Source organism: Oreochromis niloticus, linkage group LG5, assembly GCF_001858045.2.
Source record: "Oreochromis niloticus isolate F11D_XX linkage group LG5, O_niloticus_UMD_NMBU, whole genome shotgun sequence".
NCBI classification, from domain to species: domain Eukaryota; kingdom Metazoa; phylum Chordata; class Actinopteri; order Cichliformes; family Cichlidae; genus Oreochromis; species Oreochromis niloticus.
Window position 1 is genome coordinate 38,710,874 of NC_031970.2, and position 22,206 is coordinate 38,733,079.

The window sequence follows — 22,206 nt, forward strand, 5'->3', positions numbered from 1 at the left end:
ATGACCTTAATTCTTTGAGACATGGATTAAACAAGGTGCTGGAAATATTTCTCAAAGATTTGGTCCATATTGATGTGATAGCATCACACAGTGCAGATTTGTCTGGTTTCCAGCCATGATGCAAATCTACTATTCCACCACATTCCAAAGGTTTTCTGTTGGATTGAGGTCTGGTGACCAGTTTAAGATAATAAATTGCAGAGTCCCGCTGCTGCACAGATGGACTAGTAAACTGACAACTTTGCCTTTTTGCTGCTAATGCACCAATTGCAGAAAATATATTTGAGGATAATCTAAAAATTAAATTCACTTATATAAACAAAAAACAGAAAAGAAAAAGTCATATGAGCTCTTCTTTATGCAGGAAATTATGATGCTCATTTACACTACAACAAATCAATTGAGTACAATGTAAGAATAACAATTGAACAAGAAGAATGTTTGTTATGAATAAAACTTTTTTGAGCAGAAATACAATTTGAAACTTTTTTTTGGTGTCATGACACGACAGTTTTGCATTGCACACATTCACGTGTGTAATGTGTTCCTGCAGCTAAAGTAAATAAAGGCTTCTTGTGCTATTTTGGCTCACAGTATAGCATGGTGACATCTATTAAACTAACACAAAATAAAGTAAGACACTGATGTTTTTCTGTTTTTAAACAACATCTGTTCTGCTTTTAGTGTCATTCTCTGACTTGTTAATTTTTGCTCCAGATGAATTTACCTGAACTGACCCGTATTGGTTTAAATCCGTTTGATTACACTGAGATGAAATAAAAGGAGCTGAACTGATCAAAAAATTAAAGTGAGAGTGGCCACAGAGTCAGGGACTGTGCTCTGAGCCGCTCTGTCACTATTGCGCTATATTTAGCCAACACACACCAACAAGCCCCAAAACAGTAAGCGCGCGCTGACCCCCACCATCTGCTCACTCTCTCTCTTTCACACACACACACGTATACAGACACACACCTTATGGTTTTACCGCCAACTGCTGCCCACAGACCCCCCAGGTAAACCCAGGTGGACTTATTAAGATTCGTGTCATGAGGTGTTGTTACACACACACACACACACCACACACACACACACACACACACACACACACACACACACACACACACACACACACACACACACACATACACGGGAGGGGGACTCCAGCAATAGAGTTGTTAGTGAATTTGCTCATTATGGTGGATACATATACTGTATATAACAACAAGGCTTTTCAAAGACTTACTGTGAGAGCAGAGAGCTATGGGGAGCCATTTTAATGAGCTTGGATGTGAAATTCTGTGCGTGTGTGTGTGTGTGCGTGTGTGTTGGGGGGGGGCATCGAAGTGAGTGTGTATATAACACATCTATCATGCATTTCTCTCCCTCACGCCTTCAATTATGGTAAAAGGACAAAATGACCCGACAACATTTGTATTACTCCTGTTTGGGCTCACATTTATATTCATATTCTGAGTCACACTTTTATACGTGTAATACCTGGCCCCTTAGAGTGCTGTGTTTCACACACTGTGGGACGTTTTTTTGTTGTTGTTGTTGTTGTTGTTGTTTTTGGGTTTTTTTTATCCTACCACCTCCTTTAGCCAGAAGTGATAGAACACTTTACACAGGTGCACAACTGCTTGAAAATTAACTGCCAAAGATGCAAAAGGTGACCGAGACAGCAACTCGTGGGATTTTTCTGGATCTGTTTTCTGCTTACTCATATTCGAACATAGTGTTAGCCCAGGCACCAAGTCAAGCTCAATGCCACAATCCTGGCAGGTCAGCCAATCTAAGTGTCAGCCCACATCAGCTTATGGCTCAGCTGACACCCTCCCACATAATCATCTTGTGAACACTTTATATTAACTATCTGTAACAAATGATAAATTGATAGTTAAATCACCTTTAGTTAGTTACCATTAGCATGAAAAATAAAAATTAATATGTTTTCTTTTTTGCTATACAGACCTGCTCTTGGTTTCTATGAACCTACAAGCTGTTTCTCTCACTAGTTAGTTTCGATCCCACTTTTTAATTTTGATAGCTATTTATTTCTTTTTAGTCAGTAGGGTTGGGTTAAAAAATGACCCAAGAGTGAGACCCATCTCACTCTTGGACACAGAAGTCTGATAGACAATGGTTTTGGGTTCAAATAAAATTGTTTTTTTTTTTTTTTACACAAATTAATGACATACATATAAATATAATTTTACTATTGATTAGACACTAAAATAACTAATCATCACTTTATCATTTATTATCAATTGCTATCATAAAGTTATACCAGGTGACCCTTTAGGAAGGACTACTTAATCTGCTTTAGTCTTCCCACAGGTACTGCAAATCTGCAAACCACTCAGCAGTCCACCTTAACCTCAGCTCATGTTATCATGCTGGAGTCAAAGTCACAGCTTTTGTCGATATGACAGTATATGAGTATATGACAGCATATAGGATATGAGTGTTTTTCTGCTGCTCTACCTGTATATATGTAAATTCATGTAGATGCGCTCTACCTGAATTTGCATATGCGCAGATGGTTCCAGAACAGTACCACAGAGCCTTGCATAAATTTCTGCTGTAAATTCAATTCAATTCAATTTAATTCAAGTCAAGTCAATTCTATTCAGTATTATTTATATAGTGCCAAATCACAACAACAGTTGCCTCAAGGTGCTTTATATTGTAAGGTTAAGATCCTATAATACTGTATTTTTTGTACTTTTTAAGTGGTAATAAAAAAGTGTGGATTGAAATTTGAACTTATTTGGTCAGTTATCTGGTTACAATGCAGACTTTTATTCTCCAAATCCCTGGAGAATCTGACAGAAATCAGTGATTTGTTTTGGTGTTTTTGGCATGTTGATGGTGTTTAAAGGTTCAGAGAGCACTCTTTGCTCTGCTTTGGAAGATTGGAGCATCCGGGTGAAGATGACAGTGTTGTCATCGCAAGCGTGCAAGCCTATTAGACAGGCAGACTGACAGTGCAGCCTAGTGGTAAAGAAACGAAGCCTCACACATGAACACATACACACACAAACGCTGCAGACGAGGGACAACTCAGCTATAGAGCATAACAGCATCTGAAATATGATGCACATCCATCCGCATCTGTGTGTTTGTGTTTATGTGTGTCTCGCTCCAGCCAGACATTGCACGTAGGCACAAAGCTCCCCTATACATGCTGTGGAAGAACCATTATGAACTCACACAGACACCCCTGTGTCTCCAGGCCTGAGGAGGGTGGAGGCAGGCGTTTGGCAGGTGCAGCACTGCCTCAGTTTGGCCTTGACACTCATGTCAACTAACCTCCATCTTCTTTGCTTAGTAGGCCAGCTGTCTGTATGTTCACTCAACATTCACGGACAGGCCTCACTTAAAGCCTTAAATATTTTGTAGGATGAGTAATAGTTTACTTCTGTATGTGTGTGTGTGTGTGTGTGTGTGTGTGTGTGTGTGTGTGCACATGTGTGCATGTGCAAGGCCAATCAAGCAGCAGCAGAAGAAGCAGCCCTGTCGTGATGGCAGCCAAGCTGTGACAGTGTTGTGCTGCCATGTCCCAGGGCTCACGGGGCGTACAGTTCTGTTTGGAAACTCAGCACGCAGCAGGGCTGGCAGACCCCTGAGCAGACCTCTGTGACACACAACACAGCTACAGCAGGAGGATGAGTGGCTGGCCCTGTGCAAAGGGGGACTGTGGAAGGAATGCATTCTTTACTTACATTAATTTATTTCATAATTTAAAAATAATACATATTTGGACTGAGAAGCACTATTATTAACTGAAGTAATGTCTTTAAAAACATTCCAATAATTATTTTTAAGGTTTTTAATGTCACAGTATATTTATTTATTGATGAAAGTCATGTTATTGTTATTATTACTAACAACTGTAAAATAATAATAATGATAATAATTATAATAATCATCATCATAATGTGTGCAAATTATATCTAACAAAAATGTCTATTATAATCTCTTTTGGATTTATCAGTGGAACAATTACCAAATGGTAGTATTAGTTATTAGTAATATTTGTATATTAGTGTTTTTATTAGTACAAATAAATCTGTTAACATTATTTGTATTATCTCCATTAATAGGAATGACAGTTATGATATATCATTGTTTTCAGTGATGCAAATAATAGAAATGAGATAATTAGTGACGGCAGTAGTAGTACAGGTAAAAATAACTGTACATTGTTTAAACTGGCATAATACTCTACTACAAGTAATTGAACCTGGAGTAGTAGCTAGAAAACCCAACCAAGTACAAGTAATTTTAACACTGACAATAGTTGACACATAACATGATTTGTTATGATTTATTGCTACTATTATTATTATTAGAAGAAGAAGTAGTACAGATGTAATAGTAACAATAACAGTAGAATGAGTAATCAAGTAAAAATAATAATATAATTTTTATTATTAAAAAATCTGTGTGGAAAAAAAAAGAGGATCATCAGTTACTGCTGTAGACTTTCTCTCGTCTTAATTTAAAACATAAATTTTCACTTTTATAGTATAATGTAGATTTTGCACTATTTGTATTCCATGTGCTACGAGTGGCATGCTAGTTTGGAGCAAAGGCGTCTGTTATTATGCCCGTCCATTTCATTTTTTTTTTGTCTGTTTTTGTTTTTTTTAATCAGCTGCAATTTTTTATGTGGAAAAAAGTAAAGTAGTAGAGTAAGCAGTATTATTATTATATTATTAGAGGAAATGGAAACTAAGAACAAAACTCTAATTATCCATAATTAATAAAAAGAAAACAGGTTTGATGTTATTTGTCATTACCAGTAGACACACAGCGAATGAAAGTGCACCAAAGACTGTATAGAAAAAAGTTTTCACTACTGATTATTTATTTATTCATTTTTTAGTGGAGTCGGAGCAAACCTTATTTGGACAAAAGTGCACAGTACTAAGCTAGCAGCTAAGATTAGCTATTTTAGTTAGCGAGCTGTTAATAAGTGCTAAGTAGCACACTAATAAAGTACAAGAATTTCACTTTGCATGAACCCCTTGAGTGGGCTGGCAAAGTACAATATTTATGAGGTAAGTCCATTAAAATCCTTCACAAGGCACCGAAAGCCCAGACATGGCAGTGAGGACTAGTTAGCGGAGGTGAGAGCTAACAGACAGCCACTGGCTACAGCCTGGTCTCTAATTTTAAGCCTGAACAAAATACAACTTTTAACACACTTCACCCATTCTAGAGTTGTCCGGAAGGGAGGAAACTATACGCACCAGGGTGTAAACATGCTCTTTAATGCTGCGAGGTTGGAGGACCTGCAATTTTTGGAACTTCCTGTGTTGGCTTCAATTTTAAGCTCCAGAGGTTGGTGCTTGGTGTTAACATTGAAACAATAGCTGAGCAAACACTCTCACCTCAAGGTCTGTTCAGCAGCTTGTCTCTAGTTTTCAAAACATGCGACATGAGCGGACCCAGAACTGCTAAGGATGTTTTGTCAGCTGTATATTGTTAGTTTTACATCAGTTCACCGCGTTCACACCTCATGAATGCAAATGTGGTTAAAGTGAGATTTGGCAGACTGACTAATAAAATCTATTTTTCTGTCAGCCTTCTAAACCAGTATTTGCATGCACATGTGTCTCTGCATGTGCAGCAATTTTACTTTACTGTGGCTCAGGTCACTGTAACGCAAGCTTATCAAGAGTGCGGGAAGAAAAAGATCATTGATCTGGACAGGTGCCGTGATCTTGCACATTTCCCACCATTGCATGAATCGATGCTTGATCACAGTGCTAGAATAACAGTGCTTCTCACACACACAGACACACATATGTGAAGTTGCGCTGTGCTGCACCTGATCATAGTGAAGGTAATAGCTTTATGAATGCAATATGGATGATCGATAACCGATCATTGTCCTTGGGCCTCGCAGACATGCTACTGTTTTCAGTTTATCCCATCAGTCAGATATTTGCCACTGGGTAGGTGAGAGTGTGTGTTTGTTGGGGAGGGGCGCGCCAATGACAAATGAGGGTAAATAGAGGTAGAGAGAGAGAGGGAAAAAGAGAGGGAGAGAGGGAGGATTGGGGTGTAGCACTGTGCCAGCTCATGACCCAGAGAGATAAACAGAAAGTGAGAGTTGGCCAGGCAGGTAGGACAGGGAGGGTGTGGCGTTCTGAGAGAGCGTTTACTCCCGATGCCGCGCTCTAATTGGCTGCCACCGTTCTGACAGACGCGGCCGTCCCTCCCTCCCTCCTTCTGCCTGCCGAAACTCTATCTATGTATGTGTGTGTGCATGAGGGAGCTGGCAGATTGAAGAGAGCCACAGAGGCAGCCTCTAACTCCAACCCAATGAGCTCACAGCCTCCACACACACACACACACACACACACAAAATCTCTCCTCAGCGCTCTGCTCTCACTCTCTCTTCAACCCTGGGACACAAGAAGAAGAAGGAGGAGAGAGCACAGAGAGAGAGAGAGGAAGAGGCAGTGAGATCCAGAGAGGGAGAGTGAGGGTGAGGGAGTAAGAGAGGAGAGAGGGAGAGAGAGGCAGAGGGAGACTGGCGGGGTGTGAGGGAGAACACCATGGCTTCAGATCCGGGGCTGGCTGCGATGCTGCTATGGACTATATCACTACAGGCTGTGGGCACCTCGGGAACTAACAGCAATGAAGGTAAGAAAGAGAGAGAGTGTCTTTGTGTGTGTGTGTTAATTTGAACAGACAGAATTAAATAATGCATATAGTCAGACAGCGGGGATTAACTTCATATGTACATGTGGAGAGCCAGTGTGGAGAACACAGCGACAATGAGTCAACGCATGACACGCACGCACACAAACACATTAACAAATGTAAACACACACTTCAGAGAGGATGTCTCAACCCAGGGGCAAGACATCAAAGTTTGCTTCGCGGAGCAACTCAAGGAAATCCGCCTGATGTCTGCATGTGTACGTATGAACTCGTCTTGACATTGCTCATATTTGGCCGGGTTGCGTGTCAGCTGCAGTAACAGCGCATGTGTCTGCTGAGGGCTTAGGCGGTGACGTGAAAGTGTGTGTGTCTGCGCTCTTTTTCTTCGTGTTATCTGAGCCGAACATTTTCATGAATCCTCACTTGTGTGAGCTTCTTGAAAAAGTGTGTGTGTGTGTGTCCCCTATACTCTTGTTCCACACACTTTGCTCCCCAAAGCCCAGCCTGGGTTTGTTTTCTTCCATCCTCTTGTCCTTCATCTTTCCACCATGAGACGGAAAACTGTTGTTATCACTTGTTCAACTAATGCTGCGCGCACACGCCACAGAGTCCCCCGACACCTTCCTTTATATTAGTTTGTGAGTGTGACACGGTCCTTGACATAGGTCTGATCTCAGGAGGCTGAGTGACAGCAGCGGCTCAACTGTTAGGGCCTCTTCTTCACCCCTCGTGACAACACTGAGCTTTATCTGCTGCAGGAAGACAAGAAAAAAGCAGCACACACAGTCGTGTGTGTGTGAGAGTGTGTGGGGTGGAATTGCCTCAGTGGTGAAGAAGTATCCAGTATGAAGTCAAGAAGGGTGAGGTGAGACACGTTCAGTCCTGCGATATCTGCATGTCACATTTTATTTACCTCTCCATCCTTCGGCGGTCCCGTCCTGATTGGTGCTGATTGGACCACAGTGTTCGCTCATATCCACTTCCATGTAAAGCGCTCCCATTCTTCCTGTGCCTTTGCTCTTAACATTCAGCCCACGATGACTGGCGCCCATTGCTGAGACATACATGCTAACTGAATTTAAGAACTTGTCGGTCTCACTCCAAATCTAAATGTAAAAGCAAAACAAACAAATAAAAAAAAACCCAAACTACACTCCCCCCAAATTGGTAGAAATTCACAAAAGTTTCACTGACCATCATTTTAGGTCCAAAAGTGTCTCGATCCACCTTAATAAAAAAACTGGTGAGAATACTGGTGCAGTGCAAACCCATTTAAATCAACATGGTTTCATATTCTAATATTCTAATACTTTGAGGTAAGAGTTAATATTACAGTTTTATTAGAAGATTTGTCTTAATTTGACAGGAAATGTGGGAAAAATAAAAAATGATACAATTGCATCCCTTTGGTATTTTTTGCCTAACAATGAAGACGATCACGTTTGGAAATCCCCCTTAAAATGCTTTAAAGTAAATGTTATTCCTCTTATTCCCACTGCTTCTAACAAATAGAATTTATAGGTCCCATTCAGATGGTGCAGAAGCTTAGAAAACACAGAAACAGATGTTATGATAGACAGTAAGTGTTTTTTTCTGGTTCTCCCTTTAGTACACTTAGTGTCTTTGTTCTGTCACAGCAAAGTTTGAAAGGCTCATAATAAAGCCGCTTTTACTGAGCTATTCAAGAGCTCAGTGAGAGGACAACTGATTCCTGCTCACAGCAGTTCACCTACAAAGAAGTTCTCACTCTATTTAAGAGAACCTCTGAGTGATGATAAAATATATATATATATATATATATATATATATATATATATATATATGAAACCATCCCTCGAAAACATCCTATGGTCTTATCATCATTTATCGAAATAAAGACATGCAATTAAGCTCAAGTCAGAAGTCGATGCAAAAAAGATAACAATTTTTTTATTTCGGTAGTTTTGTCTGTATCCCGTTGAATTAAAAAAAAAAAAAAAACGAATTTGAAAGAATTAAAACGATGAAATGTTAATTCTCTCCTTTGCTTTTCTACAGTCTGACCCGAGGGCAATTCAAGATATTACATGTACATGGAAGAGATAGCTAGAAATATAGATGCAGATAAAGCGCTAGGAATTACATTGTTGAAAGAGCAGGCACTGCAACCGTGCAGAGCTCTCACTGACTTGAGTACGTATATCAGAGCAGGAGCCAGGGCCAGCCATTTTGTTTTTGTTCATCGTATTCATCCTGTGCAGATCCATACAAATGGCCAGAGGTGTGTATGTTAGGCTGCGTGCGCTTTCACACGCAGTGAGACTTTGAATTGTATATATTCAGCTCATCAAACCTTAAGTGTCCTTCAAACATTGTCATTTAGTTACTTGGAGCAACTCTGTTTGTGTGTGTGCGTGGATCTGTGGTTAGGAGGGGTCAGACCTCGAGGAACAAAGAGACAAAGGGAAAGCAAATGATATTTTGACATCTCATAATGTGTCTGGGTGTTCTTCAGCTGGAGATGTGCAATATTGAATCTTGCACCGAATCTATTGTGTGCCCGACAGCCACAGTAATTATTACAGAATCCGATCACTGCTGTTTTCTAGGCAGAAAAAAAGAGGAGCTCTAGGCTGTGGCAAACCTGCCACAATGTACGGCTTGTATGCTTAGCAACATATTTCATTTGCAGAGATGGAATTTAGAATATCACGAGTCACATAAAGCAAGGAAGTAAAGTGTGAAAAGGGTGTGCAGCTTGTACAACTTTGTGCCTATGAAAACAACATGGCATTATGGCATTGTGAGAATAGTTTTGGTACACAGGCAACGCTAAACTGAATTGGTTAAAAAGTAATTAACGTAAAAAGAAATCTTCAATATTAAACAACTTTGGAGACGTGATTTTCTTTTGACACAATTTAGATGCAATCTAGCAGGTGAGCGCTGTTTTTGATTTTCCTTTTAATCTTGAATATGACCTATAAAAAAGGAAATTTAAGAAAAAAATTAAGCTAATTATTCAAACTATTGTAATGAAGCAATCATTAAAAATAGCTTAGATATAGAAATAGATATATCTTTATCTCTAATGTTGCGTGCTTTATCCTTAATGCTTGAGATTTTAATATTTCTGTGTAATATACAGAAGCCCGAGTTAAAAAAACAAAACACTTTAAGTAGAACAATTATTTTTAAATTACATTAAATACAGAGAATCTATATGATTTTGAAATGTTCCAGTGAATTATTAAACCCACCAGCTCCTCTCATGATGAAATGTTGTGAAACATAAAGTCGTTTGTTTTCTATTCCATTCTTGTATTTTTTTTCCATGAAGTGTTTTTTGGAATAACACTTCTTCATGCTTATCATGTTCATCACTTTTTTTCTGTTGACCAAGAAAAGCAAGCTAGACACTAGAGTCAGGTATGTGATTGGTCACTGGTCTGTATGAACGAGCAACCAGAAAAACGAGGAAAAATATCCGTCTTTAAAATTCAAATTGAATTCATTTGCAATTGTCTGGTTACACTAAGTTTTTCAGTGCTTACAGGTTCAGTATGTGTTTTTTAAATCATTTTGTTTTTCAAGTCTCTTGAAGCTGTAAGTTGTAAACATCAACACCAGCAGCAGACGCTCCTCTAACTTTGAGCTATTTGCTGCAGAAATAATGCTTTCTAAGAATCCGTTCACAGAGGAAACACTGACCTATTTTTGACAGATTTTTGAGGGATGAAAATGACCGCATTAAAGTTATTGGCACAAAATACTTATCATCTGTATTTATATCTGCCTCCAGAAAAGTCATTATAGGCCAAACAGACACACTCGCACAGGAAGCAACACATTTTGCTGCATCTCCCACATATTATTGCAACTTTTGCCTGTACGGGGGTGGTGGTTTTCCCTTAGCAGCTTATCCTGTCTGTGAGTACTGTCCCCTTCTACTCCAGCACACTGTTTTACACTGTCGCATTCCCATCGAGGACACAGAGCGTTCCTTCAGGTAGTTGTCAGTACTGAGGAACATGAAAAGACCCATGCAGAGAGCAGGACTCACTGCTAATGAGCAAACTGTAGGTAGATGATTATTACAACATACCTCTGCTGCAGGAAGACCAGCTAGGGAAACGAGACCCAGAGGCAGAAAACAATGAGTCGCAGCCAGGATTATTTTTGCTTTACTTTTGAAAAATTTGAGCACATAATTTAAAAAAGTAAATGAAGAAGGAGAAGTTGAAAGCAGCTGAAGTGTTGGGAGTTGCAGTTTTTGCTTCTCTTTGTGCGATAGAAGGCAAAGACAAATTTTTGCTTGTGTGAAAAGAAAAGCCTTTGAATTTGATCACTGCTAGAGTCAGCTCTGCTGTTTATATTGATCTCTCCTCAGTCAATACAGAATGTAGCGCTTTTTAATTTTTTGCCAACATCACACGGAAATAAAACGTAGGAGGACTTGACATAATTAATAGCTTAGAGAGGAAACCTTTCTATAACACATTACAGAGTTAAGAAAAAGCATTGTTGCTATTATATTAAGCACTGAAGCTACTTCAGCACCAGGTTGCTGGAGAACAGTTTAAAGGCAGGGTTAGGGTTAAGTTCTTTTCTATGCCTTTATTTTCACATAGCCAAATGGATGTTTTCTATCAGAGGCCCAAATATGTTCAAGAGACCCAATTTAAGGTAGCAGCATACAGTTCCTGAAACTATGCTTCTTAGCATGTGGCTAAAATGTACTGCTAACCGTAAGTGGGTTCTGATCTTTTGGATTTAGAGGGAGGAAAAAAGAAACCAATAAAACATTGTTGCATTGTTGCTTTTAAGAGTGCTAGGAATGTTCATATCAATTCATTTATATGTTTATTTACTTTTTATTATTTGGGATGCCCAAAAAATAAATCTCATTTTAGAACAACTTTAAGGCCAAAATAAATCCCAGAGACTTGAATTAAATTACTTCTAGTTTTGTATTCCAGTGTTTGCCCCTTCCTGATTTCCAAGTTGTTTTATTTTATTTTATTTTATTTATTTATTATTTTATCATTTTTATTTATTTATTTATTTATTATTATATTATATTTATCTCACTTGAATATTTCAGGTCATCAAACAAATTTTGATATTAAGGTAAAATAATAAATAATAAAACACAAAATGCTGTTTTAAATTATGATTAATTAATTATGATTAAGGGGGAAAAAAACTCTCTGCACCTACCCGGGACTATGTGAAAAAGTAATTCCCCCACTTCTTAAATCATGAACTGTGACTGTGTTTAACAGTTTTGAGAAAATGAGATCAGTTTTACTCCACACACCCTGATACTGCCAGAAGCGTTAAATATAGAAATCACTTAAATAGAGCCTGACAAAGTAAAATTAAAGCTAAAAGAGCTCAAAATTCAACACACCTTGATATAAGGAAACAGACGAGTAACAATGTCACTGAGTCTAGGCTTTAAAAGGTTACAAAGATATGTGATTCCGGTGAATCACACTGAGAGTTATCCACAAACTGAGAAATTTTGGAACAGTGGTGAATCTTCACAGGACCCAAAATGATCAAAATTAGACCAAGAGTGCACTGATGACTCATCCAGGAGGTCACAAAGGAATCCTGAACAACACCCAAAAAAAATGCAGCCACCACTTGCCTCAGCTTAGATTAGTGTTCATTATTCAATAATAAGAAAGAGACTGGGAAAAAATGGATCGAAAATCACTGGCTAGCAAAAATAACACAAATTTGCTAGAAAAAAAACCCCCCACTGTGATGGCCAAGACTTTTGGGAAAACAGTCTGTGGACAGACGAGATAAAGGTTGAAATTTCTGGAAGGTTTGAGTGCCGCTACATCTCACGTAAAACTAATTCATCCATTCATCTCGTTCTACTTATTTTGGGTCGACTCGCAGAGGGAGGAGTCTAAGGCTCAGACCTCCCTCCTCCAGTTTATCTGAGGGCCACAGAGGCATTCACAGGCCTGCCAAGAGATGTAATCTCTCCAGCATGTCTTGGGTCTGCATTTCATTAAAAGAACATCATATCAAAAGTCAAACATGGTGGTAGTGTGATGAGCTAAGGCTGTTTTGGTGCTTCAGTACATGGATGACTTTTAATTGTAATTGTTAAACCTGAATTCTACTTTCCACCAGAAAATCCTAAAGGAGCACATCCTGCCTTCAGTTTGTACCCTGAAGCTCAAAGGCACTTGGGTTGTAGAGCAGGACAATGATCACAAACAAACCAACGAGTCCACCTCTGAATGGGTTAAAAAACAAATCTAAGGCTTAGAGTGTCCCAGTGAAAGTCAACGTTTTAAGAAGACTTTCCACAAGGTTTAGAAATGTGTTTATGGTCATTTTTGACCATTATTGCAAAATCACACTTGTGAGGTCAGACGTCTCGCAGTCTCCACTCTAATTCCTGCCAAAGGTGTTCTGTCGGGGTGAGGTCAGGACTTGTTTGTTGGCCAGTCAAGTTCTTCAACACCAAACTTACTCATCCATGTCTTTATGGACCTTGCTTAGTACAAGTAACAAGTAACCCGTTGCTGTAATCTGATTACTTGTTGCAAGTAATGTAAGGGATTACTATTGCAAAAAAGTAATTAGATTACTATTACTTTCACATAAGCAGGCTGCGTTACTGCGTTACTAAAACATGATTTTGTTTGTGAGAGTGTCTCATGACAATGGCGTACAAGTGTTCGACGTCCGTGGCAGCAACTGACGTGTGCAGATCAACAATGGATAATATGGAGTGATGGAGAGACAACGACCATGCAGCGTTTAAAGCTTGGACGTACTGACATTAATTTAAGCTTTATTCTGTAAAAAGTGACAAAAACATTAGCGTCTGCTGTGCATGGGAAGAAAACGTCTTTCCACAGCGAAAAATTAAACTTCATATCTGAGCAAGTACCGAGCACGCTGCCACGGGAATGTCATATTCACAGAGAAACCCCCAGATCCCGGGCACCGGGCAAACCTCCACCGGCCCCACTGCTGCTAAACAGGTGACAATAGATTTAACAGCGACAGGACTCAGTGCTGCTGAATCTTTGATTTTATTTATTTTTTGCTGTGTTTTACTTGCATCTATTTGAAAGAGTAAGTGTAAACACACTTATCCGCTTATTATTTTCAGGGTCACGGACTGCTGGTAACCTATTCCCATGTTTATTTCCCTTTACTGTCAGCACAGTTTGTCCAAATAGTGCCCTTTGAGCTACCTCACAGTCCCCTCTAGTGGTGGTCCTTGTGCCAACCGCACAGTCCATTTTTCAATTAATCAATTAATTCCCAGGATATGGTGCAAGTCTATTCAAAACCTCATACATAAAACAGGTAAACTTGAACACAACATGACAGACTGATTGATTGATGAGGCAGACAGTATTTCAGACAATATTTTAGCTTGTAAGCCTTTTTATTGATATTTCCTTCCAGCCCTTTGCCACACAAAGCGGCCAAACTATATCCTGAAGTCTCATGCATCAAAAATACATGCCCGGCCTCACCAATCAATCAGTCTGTCATGTTGTGTTTCTTTCTCGCCAACATTCTTCTTTTGTTTGTTTTGCTCTATCACTTAAAGCTGTCTGGTCCCGATCAATAATGGAGTGGGGAGTATTAAGAGATATATAACACAGCTTTGTTTTAGTTAGTCACGATTTTACCTTGAAAACGAGGAATAAAACAGTGTTTGAAGTCAGAGTTTTATTAATTATGCTTTAACAGCAAATGACTGCACTTTACTTTAATGTATTGCATTAGAAGTGAGCATAAAATGTTCTTCTCCTTTTCTTCTGAGTTTGAGCTCAGTACGAGTTTACAGGGAGTGCAGAATTATTAGGCAAATGAGTATTTTGTCCACATCATCCTCTTCATGCATGTTGTCTTACTCCAAGCTGTATAGGCTCGAAAGCCTACTACCAATTAAGCATATTAGGTGATGTGCATCTCTGTAATGAGAAGGGGTGTGGTCTAATGACATCAACACCCTATATCAGGTGTGCATAATTATTAGGCAACTTCCTTTCCTTTGGCAAAATGGGTCAAAAGAAGGACTTGACAGGCTTAGAAAAGTCCAAAATAGTGAGATATCTTGCAGAGGGATGCAGCAGTCTTAAAATTGCAAAGCTTCTGAAGCGTGATCATCGAACAATCAAGCGTTTCATTCAAAATAGTCAACAGGGTCGCAAGAAGCGTGTGGAAAAACCAAGGCGCAAAATAACTGCCCATGAACTGAGAAAAGTCAAGCGTGCAGCTGCCAAGATGCCACTTGCCACCAGTTTGGCCATATTTCAGAGCTGCAACATCACTGGAGTGCCCAAAAGCACAAGGTGTGCAATACTCAGAGACATGGCCAAGGTAAGAAAGGCTGAAAGACGACCACCACTGAACAAGACACACAAGCTGAAACGTCAAGACTGGGCCAAGAAATATCTCAAGACTGATTTTTCTAAGGTTTTATGGACTGATGAAATGAGAGTGAGTCTTGATGGGCCAGATGGATGGGCCCGTGGCTGGACTGGTAAAGGGCAGAGAGCTCCAGTCCGACTCAGACGCCAGCAAGGTGGAGGTGTAGTACTGGTTTGGGCTGGTATCATCAAAGATGAGCTTGTGGGGCCTTTTCGGGTTGAGGATGGAGTCAAGCTCAACTCCCAGTCCTACTGCCAGTTTCTGGAAGACACCTTCTTCAAGCAGTGGTACAGGAAGAAGTCTGCATCCTTCAAGAAAAACATGATTTTCATGCAGGACAATGCTCCATCACACGCGTCCAAGTACTCCACAGCGTGGCTGGCAAGAAAGGGTATAAAAGAAGAAAAACTAATGACATGGCCTCCTTGTTCACCTGATTTGAACCCCATTGAGAACCTGTGGTCCATCATCAAATGTGAGATTTACAAGGAGGGAAAACAGTACACCTCTCTGAACAGTGTCTGGGAGGCTGTGGTTGCTGCTGCACGCAGTGTTGATGGTGAACAGATGAAAACACTGACAGAATCCATGGATGGCAGGCTTTTGAGCGTCCTTGCAAAGAAAGGTGGCTATATTGGTCGCTGATTTGTTTTTGTTTTGTTTTTGAATGTCAGAAATGTATATTTGTGAATGTGGAGATGTTATATTGGTTTCACTGGTAAAAATAAATAATTGAAATGGGTATATATTTGTTTTTTGTTAAGTTGCCTAATAATTATGCACAGTAATAGTCACCTGCACACACAGATATCCCCCTAAAATAGCTAAAACTAAAAACAAACTAAAAACTACTTCCAAAAACATTCAGCTTTGATATTAATGAATTTTTTGGGTTCATTGAGAACATGGTTGTTGTTCAATAATAAAATTATTCCTCAAAAATACAACTTGCCTAATAATTCTGCACTCCCTGTACAGTGTCATCCTGAGCAGGCGAGTGCTGTCAGAGTGCATTTAAAAACAGAGAGGGCACAAACTGCTCCATTCCTTTGTCTGTTGGTGTGTCTTCAAACAGGTTGCTGTTGGTTGACCCAGCAGCCCCCCCCAAACACACATATCGTTTCTCCCCCAGGCACCAGTCTTTATTGAGACATCAGCCTTGTTAGCCAGCTGTCGGCAGAAATACAGGAGCTTTCAGATCAATACAGCTGGCTCTGGTAGCCCTCCTGGAGCTGAAGCCGACTAGGCCTCACAAAACAGGGGGCTCTCTAGAGCCCTTTCCACCCATTAAAAGGAGCTGATGCTGGGCTGACCAGAGTTCAGCAGCCTCTGCGGGCTCTGCTGCTCTTTCGGATTGGAGGCGTGTTCCTGGGTAATTCACATTTCTGTGCTCTGCTAGCATGTGTGCTCAAAGATTCCTCACTAGGATGGCTGAAGATAAAGCAAAAGAGTGAGAGACGGTTGTAGGTGATGCTTGACAGCTCTGTAATGGGCTGCTGTTGTGGCTGTGTTAGCACATCCCTCCTGGAGAGAGACTTCTATGATGTTCCCTTCATGGGGACTGATGAATGACGAAGATCTGGCTCTGCAGCATCAGCTTTGTCTCCTCTGTTATAGACTGGAAGAGGCATACAGGTTGTGTTAGAGACAAAAGAGAGACTGTGTGATAAAGGAATAAGGGGGAAAGAGACAATGTTAAAGGAGAGAAAGGAGGAGGGATGGAAAGAGTCACGGTGAGAGAACAAAGTGAGATGAAGAAGGGAAAAGAGAGGGAGGCTTGCTGTCTAAAATGTGTCTCTTCAAGTTCCACCGGTGAGTGTCTTTATCAACACCAGTGGAGAGCGTCTAGCTGATAATTTGCTGCTCTCAATTCCCTTCAATCCATTAAAGGATTTAAATGTTCATTAAGTTTAATAGAAGCCCAGTGAAGGTCTAATATGCTCTGATAAACGCTGGCAAACCTGCCAACCTGTTCAAATTGCTGCTGCAACAAAGAGCCATCCAACTAATAAGGTCAAACTCAAAGTTTGTGCTAGGCTCACTTTGTGAAGAGAATTTTCTCTGAGTCACAGCAGCTCAAACTGCAACAAGCTGAGAGAGAGTAAATCCATGTCCTCTAAAGTAGAAAGTAAAAATAGATTATTATCAGTGCTGTTCAGAATGACCCATGAAATACACACACTTGTCAATTTTTGGATCTGATGCCACTTCAGGCGGGAAGACATCGTCTGTCATTGCACTCTGAACGTGACGCTTAGAGAAGGAGTAACACTGTCACTGCTTTGCTGCCTTTGTTAAGAAGAAGGAAAGTCAAGAGAGGAAATTACCACTATAGCCCTCAACACACTGTCACATTGGTCTGAACCATCAATCACAAGGTGATATTTTACTTCTACCAAGGGGGTTTGTCTTGTTATCTGTTCATTAGCAGTACTATTAAAATGTTAAACTAATGTCAAAACTAATTAGGAATCAGCCTAAGACTTTTAAAATAGAGAGGCACTCTTTTGATGATTGTTAAAAGACACATTTTTACTAATTTAAAGCAAAAAAATGGAAGCAAAAAGTAACAGTGCAAAACTACAGTTTTACTATTAGAGCTTTATTTGGTTCACTGATATCGGTGTGCTCATTTAAATATTATTTTGTTTGCTTGACTGCTGCTCCAAATCAAGGTAAAACACTTTTAAAGCATGACTTTAGTCAAACTGAAATGCAGATTATTCTATGGGAACTTTTTTCTCCTTTTGCCTGTGTGCTCCTGTTCCTCCTGCTGTCTAAAGTGATGCATGCTCAATTATTATTAAATGCTTACCTAGTTGAATAACCAGTTAAGGCAATGCTAACGTGGAAGTACATCTAAATGTTTTCCTGCTTATCATCCCATTCAAACTGTTCTGTTAATTCACCAAGAGATGAATACTTAAAGCAACACTAAAGAAAGGTTAAAGACAAAAACATAAATGACAGTTTCTGTTGCCCCTATTTCATCAAAGTGACACTGTCTTACCATGATAAGGGTATTACAAATACCTTTATCTAGCAATGATTATATGAAAGAAACGCCCACATGACTCGTAAATGTGTATTTGCAATTTGAGGCCCAGAGCTCATTGAGCAGTTGCTGTTGTGTGGGTGAGTAAATGAAAGAGTCGGTGACCCAAAACCTACTGACTGTTTACCCTGATCACTGGCCAGCCACCTAAGTGGAAACAGTTTGCTCAGCCGCTGCTGCTATGTCAAAGTAATTTCCTTTGTTGCACCTTCCAGAGACAACTGGCTTTGGATGAGAGTCAAAATAGGTCCCATCTAGACAATCCTAAACCTTTGTTTCCACAGATTGTATAAAGTGTGTAAAGAAGCCTGGAGCTTCACCACACAATCTTGGTGCTCTTTAGCCAGATATGATGAATATTCAACAGAAGTGAATGAGAACCGTATGCACAATAAAACTAGTGACTTTTCAGTTGGCACGGTAAAGCACACCTTGCTTTAACCTCCGGTTTGACTCTAGCGGGAACCATAATATACAAAATGACTATCATTGCAGCATGAGAATATGAACTGAAACTGGAGACTGAGACCATAATTTCATCAGAAATCTCTGTACTGGGGTCTCAGATCAGTGGAGCTGGATATTGTTTGACGATAAACTTCATCTTCAAATTCACACTTACAGTTGTGGTCAGAGGTTCACATTCAGTCATCATGGGCATGAATGTCATAGTAATTTTGGGCTATTAATGGTTTCTTTAAATGTTTTTTTTTTCAGAGTAGGATGATTTTAAAGCTTACACTTTAAAAGTTTTCCAGTTATTTATTTCAATTAAAGTCATTCATGTCCAATGAATTGCTTGAAATGGTACAAAGGTAAGTGGTGAACTGCCAGAGGTGAAACAAAAGATGCAGCAATAGAGGTTGATCAAGCCTTGAAAACTAGTGCTGCTAATTCCTACAAGTGTTCCAACTTTTCTGGATTACTTACAGCCCCCTCTGTCTGCATAAAAGCATTGTTGGAACACACTGTGGTACCATACCCTCGTAAGCATCGGTTGAACAGTACTGTACTGCAGAAGGTAGTGTGTTGCTACAAAAATGGTGAGAAAAAGGCAATTAACAATGAAAGAGAGACAGATCATCATAAAAATGTAGGTCTTTCCTACAGAGAAATTGCAAAGAAAGTCAAGTGTCAGTGAGCACTCAGAAACTGGGGCAAACTGATAGGCGGCTCACAGGACAACAGCTTCAAGCACAGCTTAATAGTGGTCGTAGTAAGCAAGTCTCAGTTTCAACTGTGAAGAGAAGACTTCGAGCTGCAAGAGGCTTGCTGGACCATGGAACACCACCACTGGACTACTAACAACTTGAAGAAGGTGTTATGGACTGATGAATCAAACTCTTAAATCTTTGGTCCATGAGGCAGGATTTCTGTATGCCGTCAAGTAGGCGAAAGGATGATTCCAGTGTGTGGCATCATCACCATCAGGAAGTGTGATGGCCTGGGGCTGTTTTGCTGGATCCAGGGTCGGTGACTTGTACAGAGTGAGAGGTACCCTGAACCAAAACTGCTACCACAGCATTCTGCAGCATCATGCAATACCCTCTGGTATGCGCCTAGTTGGTCAGGCGGTTCATCCTACAGCAAGATAATGAGCCAAAACTGTATACTGTACAATCATTCCATCCTGGAAAAAGAATAGTTCAAAGAAATCATTAAAAACCCAAACCTCTGACTGCGACTGTAGGTAGAATTTAGAATCACTAACTGACTTAACTAGAAAGATAGAAGACCTGCATTTACTTCTCTTTTTAGACATGAAAGTGACTTCTTTTATAAAGAGTTTGAAAAATGATCCAGTCTTGATTTCATATTGAGTGCGGGAGAGTGCATTCCATCGGTGACTACGGCAGGTAAGCCAAGTGCTCATGTATGATGCAGTAAGCCCCAATGCAACCATGAAACAGGCTGATGGATCTCTCCCAGGGCCTGTTTCCATAAGGAAATAATGCGTTTTACACCCAGTAATCTGTTCATATATCACAGCCCTGATGAAATTAATACCTGGCAAGGAGAATGATGAAAATCCAGACACACATGTACTCTGCACGCGGGGCTACACATATGTACATGTGCATGCTCCCACACACACATCTAACTGAGTTATCTCAGTGGGGATGATATTAATGTCTGGCAAATGTGAAGCGTTAGTCTAAAGAAACAGTTCAAGATATTTTACTTTTATACACAGATAGGGGAGAAAGATAAAAGGAGGAGGAAGTGATTAAATGATGAGTATTTTGGCAAAAGGTTTGTAAAAGTCTATTTCAATGTCTTGCATCAGCATCTAGCCTATGAGTTACCTTCTCCTGAAGTAACCTTAGCATTTAGAGTAAAAAAAAAATCTATATATAAATAATATATATATATATATATAAGAAACTCATTGTTTGGATGACAGCAGTGTTTTTGTTGTAAATGAAGCCACAAAAAAGGCCTGGCCTGTGTATGACATCGCTCAGATCAGTAGCACAGAAGCAGCATAGATCCTGGGCTCTTACACTGAAAAGTCTAAAAGAAGTTAGTCTGAATCCTCTAACTTGCAAGAGGAAGGGCCAGTAGAGAGCTGTGTTGCTGTGTTGTTTTTTTCTCCTCTTGATCCATGTTCTTCCAGTACAACTACCCCTGTGTGATGTGAGTGTGTAATCAGTGCAGTGATATCTGGTATATATGTAGGATGATCAAAGATTTCTAAAGTGAATGTATGAGGAAAAAAAAAGAAAAGAAAGAAAGTAGAAGAGCCAAAATGCACAGCTGTTTCAGTGATGTGCAGTGGCTAACTCTTTCAAAACAGGGAGTCCAAACACTCTTTTATTCCCCTCTCTGTTCTCTGACATCATCTGTCTTCTGTTCACAAACAGCCCTTTTCAAATGCATAAACTCATTCATCTACTTGTGCTCAAACTAGATTAACAACAAAGCTGGTGTATCCCTGTGAGTCCCTGAGCAGAGGGCGTGCTGCAGACTTTTGCGAGCTCCAGTTAGCTCTCTGCATTGGAACTCTCTGCACTTCGACTCCATGGGGAAAACAAACACATTAACACAGCAGCATGTCATTGTGTTGAGCACTAGAAATTATGGTTTGATACTGATTTGCACACCTTACTTCCTGCTACTGACGTTTCCATGCTCAGGCTGCTTTTTTTTGGTGCTGGCTCATGATGCAGAGAGTCACTACTCTGTAATGCGTCCATTCAAATCTACAGCTCTCATTGGGCTGCACAGACAGTTAGGTCCACCAGCTCTGGAGCAGTTTTCACTATTCTGCTACAGATTTCCAAAGAAATAATCTTTTTAATGATTGTGCAAATTTATTGCACGTTTTACATGTTGTCTTAACATGTAAGATTTTCAGTTGACTTTGCTTAGTAGGTTACTCTTGGCTACTGATAGCTTAGAACATATAAATAATTATTTTGTGATTGTGCTATACTGAAAAGATGGAGCCCATTTTACAGCAAAATATTAATTTTAAATTTGGTTTTGTCATTTTGATTTTATCCTTTTGACAGAGTTTTGAAATTTTCTGCTCACTATTGCCTACAATATATTGAGTTAGTAGAATAGAAAAAGCTACATTTGTAAAAAAAATACCCTTGAACATCTTACCATTTCACATATATCGTGATACTTTACTTAGGCAGATCCTTTGAAGTGTTATATAAACCTTGCCATATGAGCAGTGTTTGTCTCTTTATTCCATATTTAATGGCGACTTGAACAAAATTCTGTCACAAATACAAATTTTAAATAAATAACTAATAATACATAATAAATAAATAAATAAATAAATAAATAAATCATGGCTCTGCAGGCTGTCAAATACTGACATTGTGATGTTGTGGGGTGGCTGTAGCTCAGGAGGAAGAGCAGGTCATCTGCTAATAAAAAGGTTGGTCATTCGATCCCTGGCTGCTCCAGACTGTGTGCCTAATATCCTCGGGTAAGATACCAACCCCAAATAACTCTCTGATATATTAATAAGAGTCTGAATGTGTGTGTACATTAGAGAGAAAGCACTTAAGCATAGAAAATGTACTTGTGTGAATGAGGCAAGT

At 39.6% G+C, this 22,206-nt stretch overlaps 1 protein-coding gene across 4 annotated transcripts in view; it reads left to right on the forward strand.

The window, feature by feature from the left end:
• The first annotated feature begins 6,267 nt into the window (after positions 1–6,267).
• The window catches only part of epha8 (eph receptor A8), a 144,245-nt gene continuing 128,306 nt past the window's right edge, over positions 6,268–22,206 (forward strand). For 3 of the 4 annotated variants that reach the window (XM_005452257.4, XM_005452258.4, XM_005452259.4), the window contains exon 1: positions 6,268–6,663. In XM_005452257.4, coding sequence (XP_005452314.1) covers positions 6,576–6,663 — 88 coding nt within the window. In that variant the 5' untranslated portion in view covers positions 6,268–6,575. The remainder of the gene's footprint in view (positions 6,664–22,206) is intronic. The other variant, XM_013272149.3, reaches the window with a different exon arrangement.